The sequence below is a fragment of the Gracilinanus agilis genome, chromosome 5 (assembly GCF_016433145.1).
Source record: "Gracilinanus agilis isolate LMUSP501 chromosome 5, AgileGrace, whole genome shotgun sequence".
Classification (NCBI taxonomy): Eukaryota; Metazoa; Chordata; class Mammalia; order Didelphimorphia; family Didelphidae; genus Gracilinanus; species Gracilinanus agilis.
In genome coordinates this window covers 63,694,814-63,707,420 of record NC_058134.1, presented here as the reverse complement: position 1 = coordinate 63,707,420, position 12,607 = coordinate 63,694,814, and the positions used below count along the sequence as shown (strand labels likewise).

The following is a 12,607-nucleotide window of genomic DNA, read 5'->3' as shown; positions in this document are numbered from 1 at the left end:
CCCAACGCGGAAGCCGCTCGGCGCGCCTGGTCCAGCCGCGGGCTGAGTGGAACGAGCGAGCGGGCGGGCGAGCGGACTAGCGAGCTAGCGAGCGGGCGGCAGACGCGGTGGCTACTGCGGCTGCGGCTGCAGGTCCGCGCGGGCGGCTGGAGCGGGAGCGGGCGGAGGCAGCGGGCGGAGGCGGGGGCCGTGGCGGCAGGGCGCGGGGCCGGCATGCGGCCGCGACTCCCGGCCGGCAGCGTGTGAGCGAGGGCGGCTCCCCGGCCTCGGCGGCGGCGGCACTGGAGGGGACCGAGGAGGCAGCGGCGGCCATGGCGACCCCCGGCAACCTGGTGTCCTCGGTCATGGCGAGCAAGACCAAGACGAAGAAGAAGCACTTCGTCGCGCAGAAAGTGAAGCTGTTCCGAGCCAGCGACCCGCTGCTCAGCGTTCTCATGTGGGGGGTGAACCACTCGGTAAGGGCTCCAGCCGCGGGGGCGGCGGCCGCCTCCCCCTCCCCCTCCTCCCCCTGCCTCCTCCGTGCCCCCACTTCCGCGGCTGCGGGGGGACACTCTCCCCTCCTTCTCCCTTCCCCCAGCCTGGCCCGCGCATCCCAGCCCCTGACGCGGCTGCAGATAACGGGGCCGGGAGGGCTGCGCCCGCCGCGCCGGACACGGAGCTGCAGCCCCCTCGGAGGGGACACGCTGGGCTCTGGAGAAATGCTGCTGCTGGGGGGGGGGTGCTTCTCGGCTAGTGGGGCTTCCCCAGGCTGTATAGGTGCCCCCCTCCCCCGCCCAGCCTGAGCTCCAAGCGCCCACCCTAACAGGCATAGGTCCCCAAAAGGAATGGCTAGCCGACCAGCCTGGGTGCAGTGTAAGCGGTACCGAGGAAAGAGAGAGGGAGACGGAGACGGAGACCTGTCATTGCGCTGGGTGCACTCTGTGGCTTCCTTACCAGAGGCAAATACTGAAGTCTAGAGGGCAGGGCAGCCACTTGAAAGATAGACTCGTTTCTTCACTTTAAAGGCTGTATTATTTAACATAATGCGTCTTTGGGGGGGGGGGGAGGTGCTGGAAAGACAGATAAAAAGTGTAGTTGTAGAAATTGTGTTTTGAGACCCATCCGCATCCTCCACCCCCCCACCCCCCCACTCCCCGGCTAAATTACCTTATTCCTCTGTCGACTCCAGGCTTGCAGAGCAAAGCATTCTCTTTCCCTTAACCCTTCCTTACCTCTCTCCTCTTCCCTTCTGTCTTTGACCCCTCTTTTCCCCCTCCTCCCTCACCCTTTCTCATAGTTTATCTTTCCTCAAATAACTGGACCTAGGTGGCATGAGTTCCAGAAGGTCAGCATTAAGGGGTCTTGAAGTAATGGCACCGGGCATAAAAGCATCCTGCTTTTTAGATATTTGTTAAATTGTTATCCCTTTAGCTAAACGTTTTAATGTCTCACTTTAAAAGGTAGCCCAGAGAGTTGGAGATGCACTGCTGTGGGCTATGCGGACTGCGGTTTGAGGGTCTGAAATAAGCTTCATTCTGATCTTAGAGTGTGAAACTCTTGCAGTTTTAATCCACTTAGAGTGGATCAGGAAACATGATAGCAGCTGTTAAAAGAGCCTGGCAAGTTTAAATGTCTGAATTTTGTTCCTGATCTAACTGCAGTTAAATAATCATCTGAGGTGGAAAATGAAAGCTCTCCAGAGTTTGTAATTTTGTTGATTTTATGTGCATTCCCTTTAATCTAATTGAAGGAAGAGATGATCTTGTTACTGGATTGTTTTAAGTAAACAACTTGATTAGATTGAAAGTTTTTTCAGGACCCCAAGCTACTGAGTTTATAGCTTTCTTTTTTTTTCCTTTTTTTTTAAACCCTTAACTTCTGTGTATTGGCTCATAGGTGGAAGAGTGGTAAGGGTGGGCAATGGGGGTCAAATGACTTGCCCAGGGTCACACCCCTATAGCTTACTTTTTAAAGCAGGCTTGGGCAAAGGTGATTTTATGGTTATAGGTATGAAGCTAGGTATGAAGCATATATAAGTTGATTTCATGGATCTTAGTGTTAAAGAGGTCAAGTTAGAATGGTGACTTTTTTTAAGTTGAGGGTTTGAGATATAACTTAATCCATTTTAGCCTGACAACTTCTTTTGGTGTTACAGGTGCAAGATGTCAGAGCCCAGAACAGAAAATACACTTACTTTCTGGTTTCTTCATGAAAAAAATTCCTTCAGCAAGGAATATAATTTCCAGACTCTGTAAATACAGCATTTTTAGTGCCTGGTCCCTTAATGCCAGAGTAGTATTTTGGTGGATGTGTTGGACTGAAGTTTCTATTCATGAGTTTCTAGTTTAGCCCTAGACTATATTGTGGTTTTGATTGTTGATAGAATTCTCTTTCATAGAAATTCTTTTTTATGAGGCTGACAGTGAGTTGACTTGGTAAACTTGGTAAAATAGGAGTAGTTTTACTTTGTACTTGAAGCACATCTGAGATGCCTTCAATTGAAACTCGAGTGTTAGAGAGAAACATTGTAACAATGTATATAGCAAGTGTATCTTAATGCTTTGTGTTGTTACTTTGTATTCATGTGAGTGAAACTTTTATTTTATAGTTGTAAGAAAAATCAACTGGAAAAAGTTTGACAGATTTTGGAGTTTCTAGCAAGACAGCCTAAGGGATTTGATTTTGAGGATCCACTATTTCATGACATAACTGAATTTTATTTTAGTTATACTTATGCATTAAGGAGTCAGATATTTTTAAAGATGTTCAGTGTGTCTACTACGTAAGATAAAAATTTTGATGAAAACTAACATTTCTTTATATACATCTATTTTGAAAACTCGGCATTGACATAGGAAGTTTTGCTCTTTATTTGGTTTTAGTTTTCTTTGTAACAATGGCAATCTACGTTCTTTAATTGTATTAAAAAAAACAAAATGAAAATTGACATACATTTGAAATAGAAAAAAATTATGGGAGTGGACAAAGGCCTGTAGGATATTTTATATTAAGAGCAGCTAGTTTTTGTAAGCTAGTATGTTTAAAATTGCATTAAGAAGAGAATGAAATGATAAAATGTTAAACAGAATGACTACTAGAATCAGAATAGAGTTGTCAATTTGTAGGGACAATAACTGGAAAAACAGTAGAGAAAGACAAAAGACTCAATAATTATTACATAATTGATACTGATAGAAAATATGTTCAGATGAGAAGGGGTTTTTTAAAGTTAATCTGGCTCTGTATTTTAGCTGTCTTGATCATGCCCATTTGGTCAGCTAGAGAAAAATGCATGTTTGTTTTTCTGCTATCTAGAGGCATCATGCTATAGTAAAAAGTTTAATACACCTGAACCCTTGTGACATCTTTGCTAATTAGTTTTGAAGTCATTATGAAGGGGTTTCTAGTTCTAAAATTCTTTGAATAGCTTGCTAACTGTAGGTATATAGTATTATATTAGATTCCTTAGAATACAGATCCCTATCTGTCTTGCTATTTTGAAAAGTTGCAAGGTTACTTGATGTAATCTTACAACTTCATTATCTGTAGGAGAATTTGTAAGTCATTAAAGGTAGGGTAAGGAATACTTGGTAGATTAAGGTAGATGCATAGGAGAGCAGAACAGTAATAGTTTCTATTGACTTGTTAAATCAGAAATGGTTTGAAATGTATAAGTCAGAATAAAAATGTATTTAAACATCATTTTATAGCAAGAATAAATATAGCATTAAATTTACTTTGTACTTAATTGCTTTCTGTTTTAAAGTATCCACCAAAGACCCATACCAATGTTCATTTCAAGTATTTTAAGCAGAGAATATATGATTTAAAAACCCAAAGCTAAAGATAATTTGTGGTATTTGTCTTATTAAATTTGAATGTATAGTAAAGATGATCTGGGAATTGAAAATGTATTTTACTAGCATGTGAAACATTAATGCAGCAATAAGTATGGAATCTGGGAGCTGTCTTAAAACAGGTTTTAAAATACATTTGTATGCAAGGTAATCTGAGGTACTTAATAATTGGAATTTTAATGAGGTTCTTGGTGATTGAACAAAGGGAAGAAATCCATTGGTGGTAGATATTTTGAAATACTGATATACAACTTAGAACAATAAAAACAAGGCAATATTTTGAAATAGTTAAAATATAGGGAATTTTTGTTTTCTAATATTTGCTTTATTTTTATTGAATACCTTTTCATATAGTTCCATTGCCTTACATTGGGCACTATAAAAATGTGAGCGGTATGTGAAGAATTTAGAGAACTATAATAACCATTAACTGCTGTCTATGGGGGGAAAACTAGTCTTTTGTGAGAGATGGGAGGAAATAAAGTGAAAAAAAAATGGTTATTATAATAAAACATTTGGACTAACTGTTTTCTGAGGCTGAATTTGAACTCATCTTTCTCTCTATACCACTTAGCTACTTAATCAAAAGATCTCATACAGTATATGTACTTGCTTAGATCAAGAAAAGCCTACGGAATACTTTCATTGAGTGCCAGGACTTCAGTTATATCAGAAAATTCAATGAATAAAAATATCCTAACCTAAACTTTTCATTTGATTGAAGTTTCATTGAGCATGTTGCCACTTCCCTAACCATTCCAAATATAAAGATAAAAGGAAAATACTCATTGGCAAGACTTTCCTTAGTTGCTTCTCAAGGCAGTATGGTTGGCATAGTGGATAGAAAGCAGGATTCGACATCACAAGACCTGGGTTTAACATGTCGGTTCTACTTCTTGACTACCCGTGTGGCCAGGTTTGGGCAAATAAGTCCCTTCATCTCTGAGTGTCAGAGTCTTTCATCTTTAAAAGGAGGGGGCTAGATTACAAGATCTACAATATCTCTTTCAGTTCATGCTATTATGAAGTGATCATCATTAAAAATCCTCAGATGTCATGTAGATTTGAGGATCCTACGTGAATTTGGAAAAATACTGACATATAATTCCAAATTCTGACATAGCATATGTGAGACCATTAGTACACAATGCATATTTATGTGGTTCAGAATAATTTGTCCCTGAAATATTTAGTAGCTTTATAGAAATGGATTTTAAAGCTTGAAAGAAGATAAGTTTAGCCTGATGTAGCGGAAAGGCCAGTGGACTTTGAGTTTGCTTGAGATGAGTTATTTTTCTGCCAATTAGCTACATGATCTTGGAGTAAGTCTCAACCTCTCTGAACTGCCTGCTCCCCACTCCCCATCTCTTCTTGTGACCATGGAGCTAAAAACATTAAGGAACCTTAAAGACAGTTAGTCTAATCATCTCATTACACAAATGAGGAAGTTGAATCTCTTAGAAATTAAGAGACTTGCCCTATGTTATGTAGATACTAAGTTATCAGGGGTAGGTTTTTGAATCCTGATCCTCTCAACCCTCTGAGCATTGTTATCCCTCTGAAGGAAACCCTTTGTTAAAATTGTAGTGCTATGTAGATGCTCATTACTTTTATTTGATATAATTTAAATTAATGTTATTGGAAATTAAAGGCATTTACTTAAATTAGATTACAGTAAGGTGAAAAGTGGAAGTTGCCCTGAGAGGTTGTGTGATATAGTAGAAAGAACACTCACTCTGGAATTAAAAGACCTGGGTTCACGGGGCAGCTGGGTAGCTCAGTGGAGTGAGAGCCAGGCCTAGAGACGGGAGGTCTTAGGTTCAAACCCGGCCTTAGCCACTTCCTAGCTGTGTGACCCTGGGCAAGTCACTTGACCCCCATTGCCCACCCTTACCAATCTTCCACCTAGGAGATAATACACCGAAGTACAAGGGTTTAAAACAAAACAAAACAAAAAAAAAAAATAAAAATAAAAGACCTGGGTTCAAATACCTCCTGTGATACTTTCTAGTGTGTTAGCCCCCAAACCTCCTTGGGCTTTAGCTTCATCATCTATAACTGAGATTATATTAGATGTTTTTAGGGGTCTCTTCTAGTTCTCCATTTATGATTTTGTAATCCTATGAATTGCATTCATTCAGTGAATATTTATTTGTTGAGGGTTTATTATGTACAAGGTTCTTTACTAGTTGCCATATGAGATTCAAAATTACATAAGATTTGATCATGGAGAGAATAGTCTGGAAGCAGAGGGACTAGCATACTAATAATAATTTAGGGATAAAGGGCAGCAACCCTGAAATAGTGTGGTTGTAGGAATGGGACAGAAGCAAAAGAAATTCATAAGAAATAATGGACAGATCTTGGTGATTGGAGAAGGGAAATCATTCTTATTTTGAACATCAGTGACTAGGTAATGATGGTGCCATTAACAGAAACAGGAAAGTCAGGAGAAGCTGACTTTAAAAGGAATGTGGTACTGGCAACTTGTTGAATTCAAGGTTTTGCTGCATTTGGTTGGAAATGATTATTAAAGGCCTAGAATTGAGAAAATGAAGTTCTGGAGAGCAGAGTTGGAGACAAAAATTTAGAAATTTTCCACCTCAGTCATAAGAATTGACACTGTGGGAAAGAGAAAGATGGAGAGGTTGGGAACACTACTCTCATTTTCTGCCATTGTTTATAAATACTGCTGTACTTCAATATTTGGAATTATAAGACCTGGCTTTGAATCTAGCCCTGTCAACTATTATCTATGTGAATATAGGAAAATCACCTCACCTCTATGGCCTCTTGTTTTCTCATCTACAAAATGTGGGATTTAAATTAGGTTAATTCTGAGGTCCCTTCCAGCTCCAAGATCCTTTTCATTAATTAATTTGACAAGTATTTATTAAGCATCCATTTTTTGCCAGGAAATTAAATGGGCACTGTGAATAGAAAGACAAGAAATGAAGCAGAAGTGCCCTAAAAAGAACTTTGGGTAGGGATTTGGAGTCTTAATTGATGCCCCTTACCAACCAGGAAGTATTAGTTCTTTTAGAAAATGACCCATACATTTCTGGACTAGCTTGATCTCAGTTTAAAAAAGACAATTTCTGTTTTGAACCATCTTGAAGAGATGTAAGGGGTGGGAAGAGACTAATAAGAATTTACAAAGTATGAACTTTTTCAGGGCAATCTTTTTCAGCATAAACACGTAGAGTTGTCAGAATGACTTCTAGACATCAACTGTTTTAAAAAAAACAACTTAAAAACAAGGAGATAAACATTCATGTACATTAAATAGATGGGACTGACTTATTTAACATGAGGTCACATGATTCACTAGCTCCAAATCACACAGGAAAGAAAAGAGCTACAACTGACAGAGAAAAGGTAGTTCTGGATGCTGTGCTGTTTGCTAGAAAGAGAACCAGAGTGGATTAGGCAAAAAAAAAGTAGCAACTGAGTTGCTGGTTTATCCACCAGAAAAAAAAAAAAACCAATAGAGATTGAGCTACTGCTGGGAGAGGAAGATAGAATGGTAGGTGGGATGGAACATTTTTGCCATGACCTTCCAGGACTCCCATATAGAACTGAAAGCCTATGATCCACTTTCCTATTTCCCCCCACTGGGTTAGTCAAATCAACTGTAATTACTTTTATTGTTACTAGTTGTTGTAGTTTGATCATTCTACTCTGAATCCGAGTTGAGCTTTCTGTATTTCAAGCTAAATGTTAGATTTGAGGGTCATTGGTGGATGCTTCCTCCCAACCTCTTTAAAGGGAAAGGTCAGTTTTTGAAACAGTAAAGTCCTGCTGTTTTAACAGCTTGCTCAGTCTATAGTTACACAGCTTATAGCTTCCTGTCTTCTTGACATACAGTAAGCACTTAAATGCTTCATTTTTACTAAGATCTACTATCCTTTTAGAGGTGATCGGAGTGTGTGTGTATGTATTATTACCCACCTCTCTTTCCCTATTTCAGAAATATAGAATATTACATTCCTCTTTAAGAGAGTTCAGAGTGAGCTTTAAGAAAACTAGTGTTTGGGGGGAGGTATGAGGAAGAGGATCCAAGTAAGAACATAAAGGAGGAAGTAGACAGAAGTGTTGTAGAAGAATTAGGGTAGGTGTAGCACCTTTTTTTTGTTGTTGTTATTCTTTTAAAATAATTTTATTTAAAAACATTTTTTAATGATTCATGTTCTCTCCCTCTCTTCCTCCCTTACCTTCCTGGAGCTGACAAGCAATTCCACTGGGTTATAAACGAATTATCATTCAAAACCTATTTCCATATTATTCATTTTTATGATAAAAATAAAAAACTTTAAATCATATACCATATAAACAAGTGATAAATCATATGTTTTTCTTCTATGTTTCTACTCCCATAGTTCTTTCTCTAGCTGTGGAGAACATTCTTTCTCATAAATCTCTTGGGATTGTCCTGGATCATTGCATTGCTATTAGCAAATTCAATTACATTTGATCACCCCACATTGTTTTAGTTATTGTGTATAATGTTCTTTTGGTTCTGCTCATTTCACCCTGCATCAGTTTGTGTAAGTCTTTCCAGTTCTTATAGAAATCAAGCAATTCACCATTCCTTTTAGCACGATATAATGGAGTTTTAAGAAAGAATGAGATGGATAACTGTGCTGCAGAGTTGGAGAAGACTCAGAGCTCCTGGTAAAAACCCATTAATTAATTTTTTTAAACCCTTTCCTTCTTTCTTGGATTCAATGCTAAGTAATGGTTCCAAGGCAGAAGAGTGGTATGGGATAGGCATTGGGAGTTAAGTGACTTGCCCAGGCTCACAAAGCCAGGTAGTGTCTGAGGTCAGATTTGAACCCAGGACCTCCCATCTATAAGCTTGGCTCTCTATCCACTGAGCCACCCAGCTATCCCCATTAGATTTTATTAAGAGGTCATTGGTGACATCTAGGAGTAATCTGGTGGTAGGAAAAAGTTAAGAATCCTTAAATGATGAGGAAGTGAGTAGGTGTGACAAGTGGAAGAAATTATTGTATACCTCTCTTGAAAGAGTTTGATGGTAAAAGCAAAAGATCATAGAATAGGAGGATTAAAGAAAAGTGTTTTGTTGTATTTAGGTTGGGAACAACCTTATAAAGTTGCTACAATAAGTCCTAACGCATTCATACCAGTATTGGAGCTCTGATCCTGGACCTAATGCAGTATTCTTCCAATTGATTCTTTGCCTCCATTCTCTTTCCCTGCACAAATAACCACTACTTGTGGAGCAGAGTGACAATAGGTAGAAGTTATTTTAAGAAAGTTAAATGCTTCAACCTGAATCAGGCAAACTTAGTGATATGAACTGTGCTGGTGAACAATTTTTTTGGTACCTATAATTTCTCCTATACTGTAATAAAATTCCATTGTGCATTTGACCGTATAGATGTGTCAGTCCTACAGTAGACAAACTGTCAGAAAAAGTAGGAAAGGCTGAGATTCCTGGCATCATCTTTGAGAGAAATCTCTAATATCCCTACGTCCCCCTTTTAACCCTTAGATGATAGCAAAACAAGATCTTCCAGGTTCAAGATATAGAGTTTTGTGCCAAATATTGTTAGAACTAAACTAAAACTAAAACTTTTCCCCCTTGAAATCTAAATGGGAACAACTATCTTTGTTCTATTTTCTTTCCCTATTTTTAAGAACTGTGTTTAAGCAGAGTATCTTTTTTTTTTTTGAAAGCCCAAAATATATAGTGAAAATAGAAATAATGAAATGAAGGGACATTAGAGATGTAATATAACCCTCTCATTTTGCAGTTGAAGAAAGTGAAGGGCAGAGCAGTTATACATTATGTTTAGTCACACAGGTTGTAAGTAACATGAACTTCACAGAAACTAGTCAAGTGTCATTACATTATACTTCTCTGCCTCACAATGACCGTTTCTAGTCATTGTCCAGTTATGATAACTCTTAAAACAGGAGATTTCTATTTTTAATTTGATTTTTTTTTTGGAGCTTTTTGGTTACATTTTAATTTCCAAGCCATCTTTCTCCCTTTGTCCCACTTTGCACTAGAGAAGGCACCATTTGATTAATACATACAGACACAGACATACACACACACACATGTGAAACCATATCATACATAGTTATATTTAGTGGTGCTTTGGAGGTGGATATTAGTTATTCTTCAAACAATATTGCTATTGTTGTACATAATATTCTCTTGGCTCTCCTTTTTTCTCTCTTTATTACTTCAGATAATTCTTAACATAAATCAACCTGTTCATTCATTTCTTATAGCACAGTAGTTTTCTATAGCCATCACATGCCAGTTTTTTTAGCTTTTCCCCAGTTGATGGGCATCCCCTCAATTTCTAGTTCTTTGCTACCACAAAGAGAGGCGCTATAAATATTTTAGAAAATACAGATTCTATTTCCCCTCGTTGATTACTTAGGGAAACACACCTAATATTGATATTACAGAGTCAAAGGATATACACAGTTGTATAACTCTTTAGACATAATTCAGATTGCTCTCCAAAATGGTTGGATCAGTTAAAAATGGAAAATGGTTCATAGTTCCACCACAGTGTATGTTGGTGGCCCTATTTTTCCATATCCCCTCCAACATTCATCATTTCCCCCTTGTATCATTTGTGATCAGGTGTGAGATGATATTTCAGAGTTGTTTCTTTAATCAATAATAATTTAGATCATTTTTTCATATGACTATATATGGCTTTGATTTCTTCACTGAAAACTTCCTGTTCAATTGGAAAATGGATAATATTCTTATAAATCTGACAATATGTATTTCAGATATGACTTTTACCAAAGAAATTACAAAATTCCCACCCACCCCCATTTTTCTGCTTTCCTTATAATCTTGGCTACATTGATTTTATCTGTATAGGAACTATTTAACATATTCAGAATTACACATTTTACATCTCATGCTATTTCCTCTCTCTTATTTATTAATAAATTCTTCTATCCATAAATCTGATAGATAATATGTTCCATGTTCTTCTAATTTGCTTATATTTCCTTTTATGTCTGGGCTGTATATCCATTTCGGCCTTATTTTGGTAAGTGGTGTTAAGAGCAGTATCTTGTCTATACCTAATTTCTGCCAGTCTGCTTTCTAATTTTCTGAAATATCTATATCTAAAACTATCTATCTATCTGTCTCTCTCTCTCATTCCCAAAGGCTTTAATCTTTATTTTTGTCAAACACAAGGTTATTAAAATCATTTGCTACTATGTGTTATATGTCTACTCTTTTCCACTGTTTTCTTAGCCAATATCAGTTTGGATAATTACCGCCTTATACAGTTTGATATATGGTACTGTTAGAATTCCTCCCTTTAGGGGGCAGCTGGGTAGCTCAGTGGAGTGAGAGTCAGGCCTAGAGACGGGAGGTCCTGGGTTCAGGCCCGGCCTCAGCCACTTCCCAGCTGTGTGACCCTGGGCAAGTCACTTGACTCCCATTGCCCACCCTTACCAATCTGCCACCTATGAGACAATACACCGAAGTACAAGGGTTTAAAAAAAAAATTAAAAAAAAAAAAAAGAATTCCTCCCTTTATATTTTTCCCTAATTCCTTTGATATTTTTGATATTTTGTTCTTCCAAGTGAATTTTGTTATTTTTTCTAGCTCAGTGACATAATTTTTTGAAATTTAATTGGATTGGCCTTGAATAAATGAAATAAATTTTAGGTAGAATGATCATTTTCATGTCTCTGCCCATGAACAATTAATATCTCTCCAATTACTTAAACCTGACTTTTTCATATAAAAAGTACTTAATAATTATTTTCAGTAGTTCCTAGGTTTGTCTGGGGAGATATACTCCCAGGAGCAGAGTATCTTTAATTAAAATAGTAGAAAACTATTGTTTGGACCTACTCTTTTTCTCTCTAAACCTGATGAAAAAGCATATTCCCTGTTTTCAATATGTGTTGGAAGGAATCACAGTTATATGATTCATTAATGAGAACTGCTGTAGGGAATTTTAAAACAACATTTTATCTTCCAGAAGTAGGTCTTTTGAACTTATATTAAAACTAGCAAACATTTAATTCATTTTTGAGCTTACATGGTCCACTTAACATAACTATAAATTATGAAATCTGGGAAGTTAATTTGTATTAAGAATATTCAACATACCCCAAACTAATCAACTAAATCACTAAAATGATTTTTTAGAATTTATATTGGTGAGGCCACTATTACAGCTGGCATTTTAAAGTATTGATTTAAGATTGTTTAATTATCCAGTATCCTTCTTGCTTTCTCCCTAGTTATGTTCTTTTGTCTTTTTAACTCATCTTTAGCACATACACAAATATGTTTAGGTTCCATCAACATGTGTTGATTTCTAATTCCTTTATTCACAGTCCTCAATGAACTGCTTAAATTGTCTTACTTGTAATAGTAAAATGACTCCATTATTGCTATCAGTTCAGCTACAAAGCAATTATAGTTTTAAATAATTTAAAAAGGCATTAATTTATATTTTCAAATATGTATAGTTTAACTGGCTATTTAAGTGAATATTTCAATAAATTTTAATCATGCTTGGTGCTCAGTTTGCAGCTACATATTTTAAAATAATTCACAATTTGATTTTGCTCCATTATAGATCTACATAGGATCATGTAGAGGTGGTGGTGGGGGTGTATGTGTGGATATATATATGTGTGTATAAAAATGTATGTTGTTCCAATATGTAGGACAAAAAGAATTTTTTTTAAATAGCAGGTACATTTTCCCCTATAGATGTACACTCTTAATTATTTA

At 37.5% G+C, this 12,607-nt stretch overlaps 1 protein-coding gene across 2 annotated transcripts in view; it reads left to right on the top strand.

Annotated features, from left to right (window-relative positions):
* Window positions 1-296: 296 nt before the first annotated feature.
* Window positions 297-12,607, top strand: part of PIP4K2A (phosphatidylinositol-5-phosphate 4-kinase type 2 alpha) — a 193,226-nt gene continuing 180,915 nt past the window's right edge. Inside the window, exon 1 of one of the 2 annotated variants that reach the window (XM_044678823.1) lies at window positions 297-455. In XM_044678823.1, coding sequence (XP_044534758.1) covers window positions 312-455 — 144 coding nt within the window. In that variant the 5' untranslated portion in view covers window positions 297-311. The remainder of the gene's footprint in view (window positions 456-12,607) is intronic. The other variant, XM_044678822.1, reaches the window with a different exon arrangement.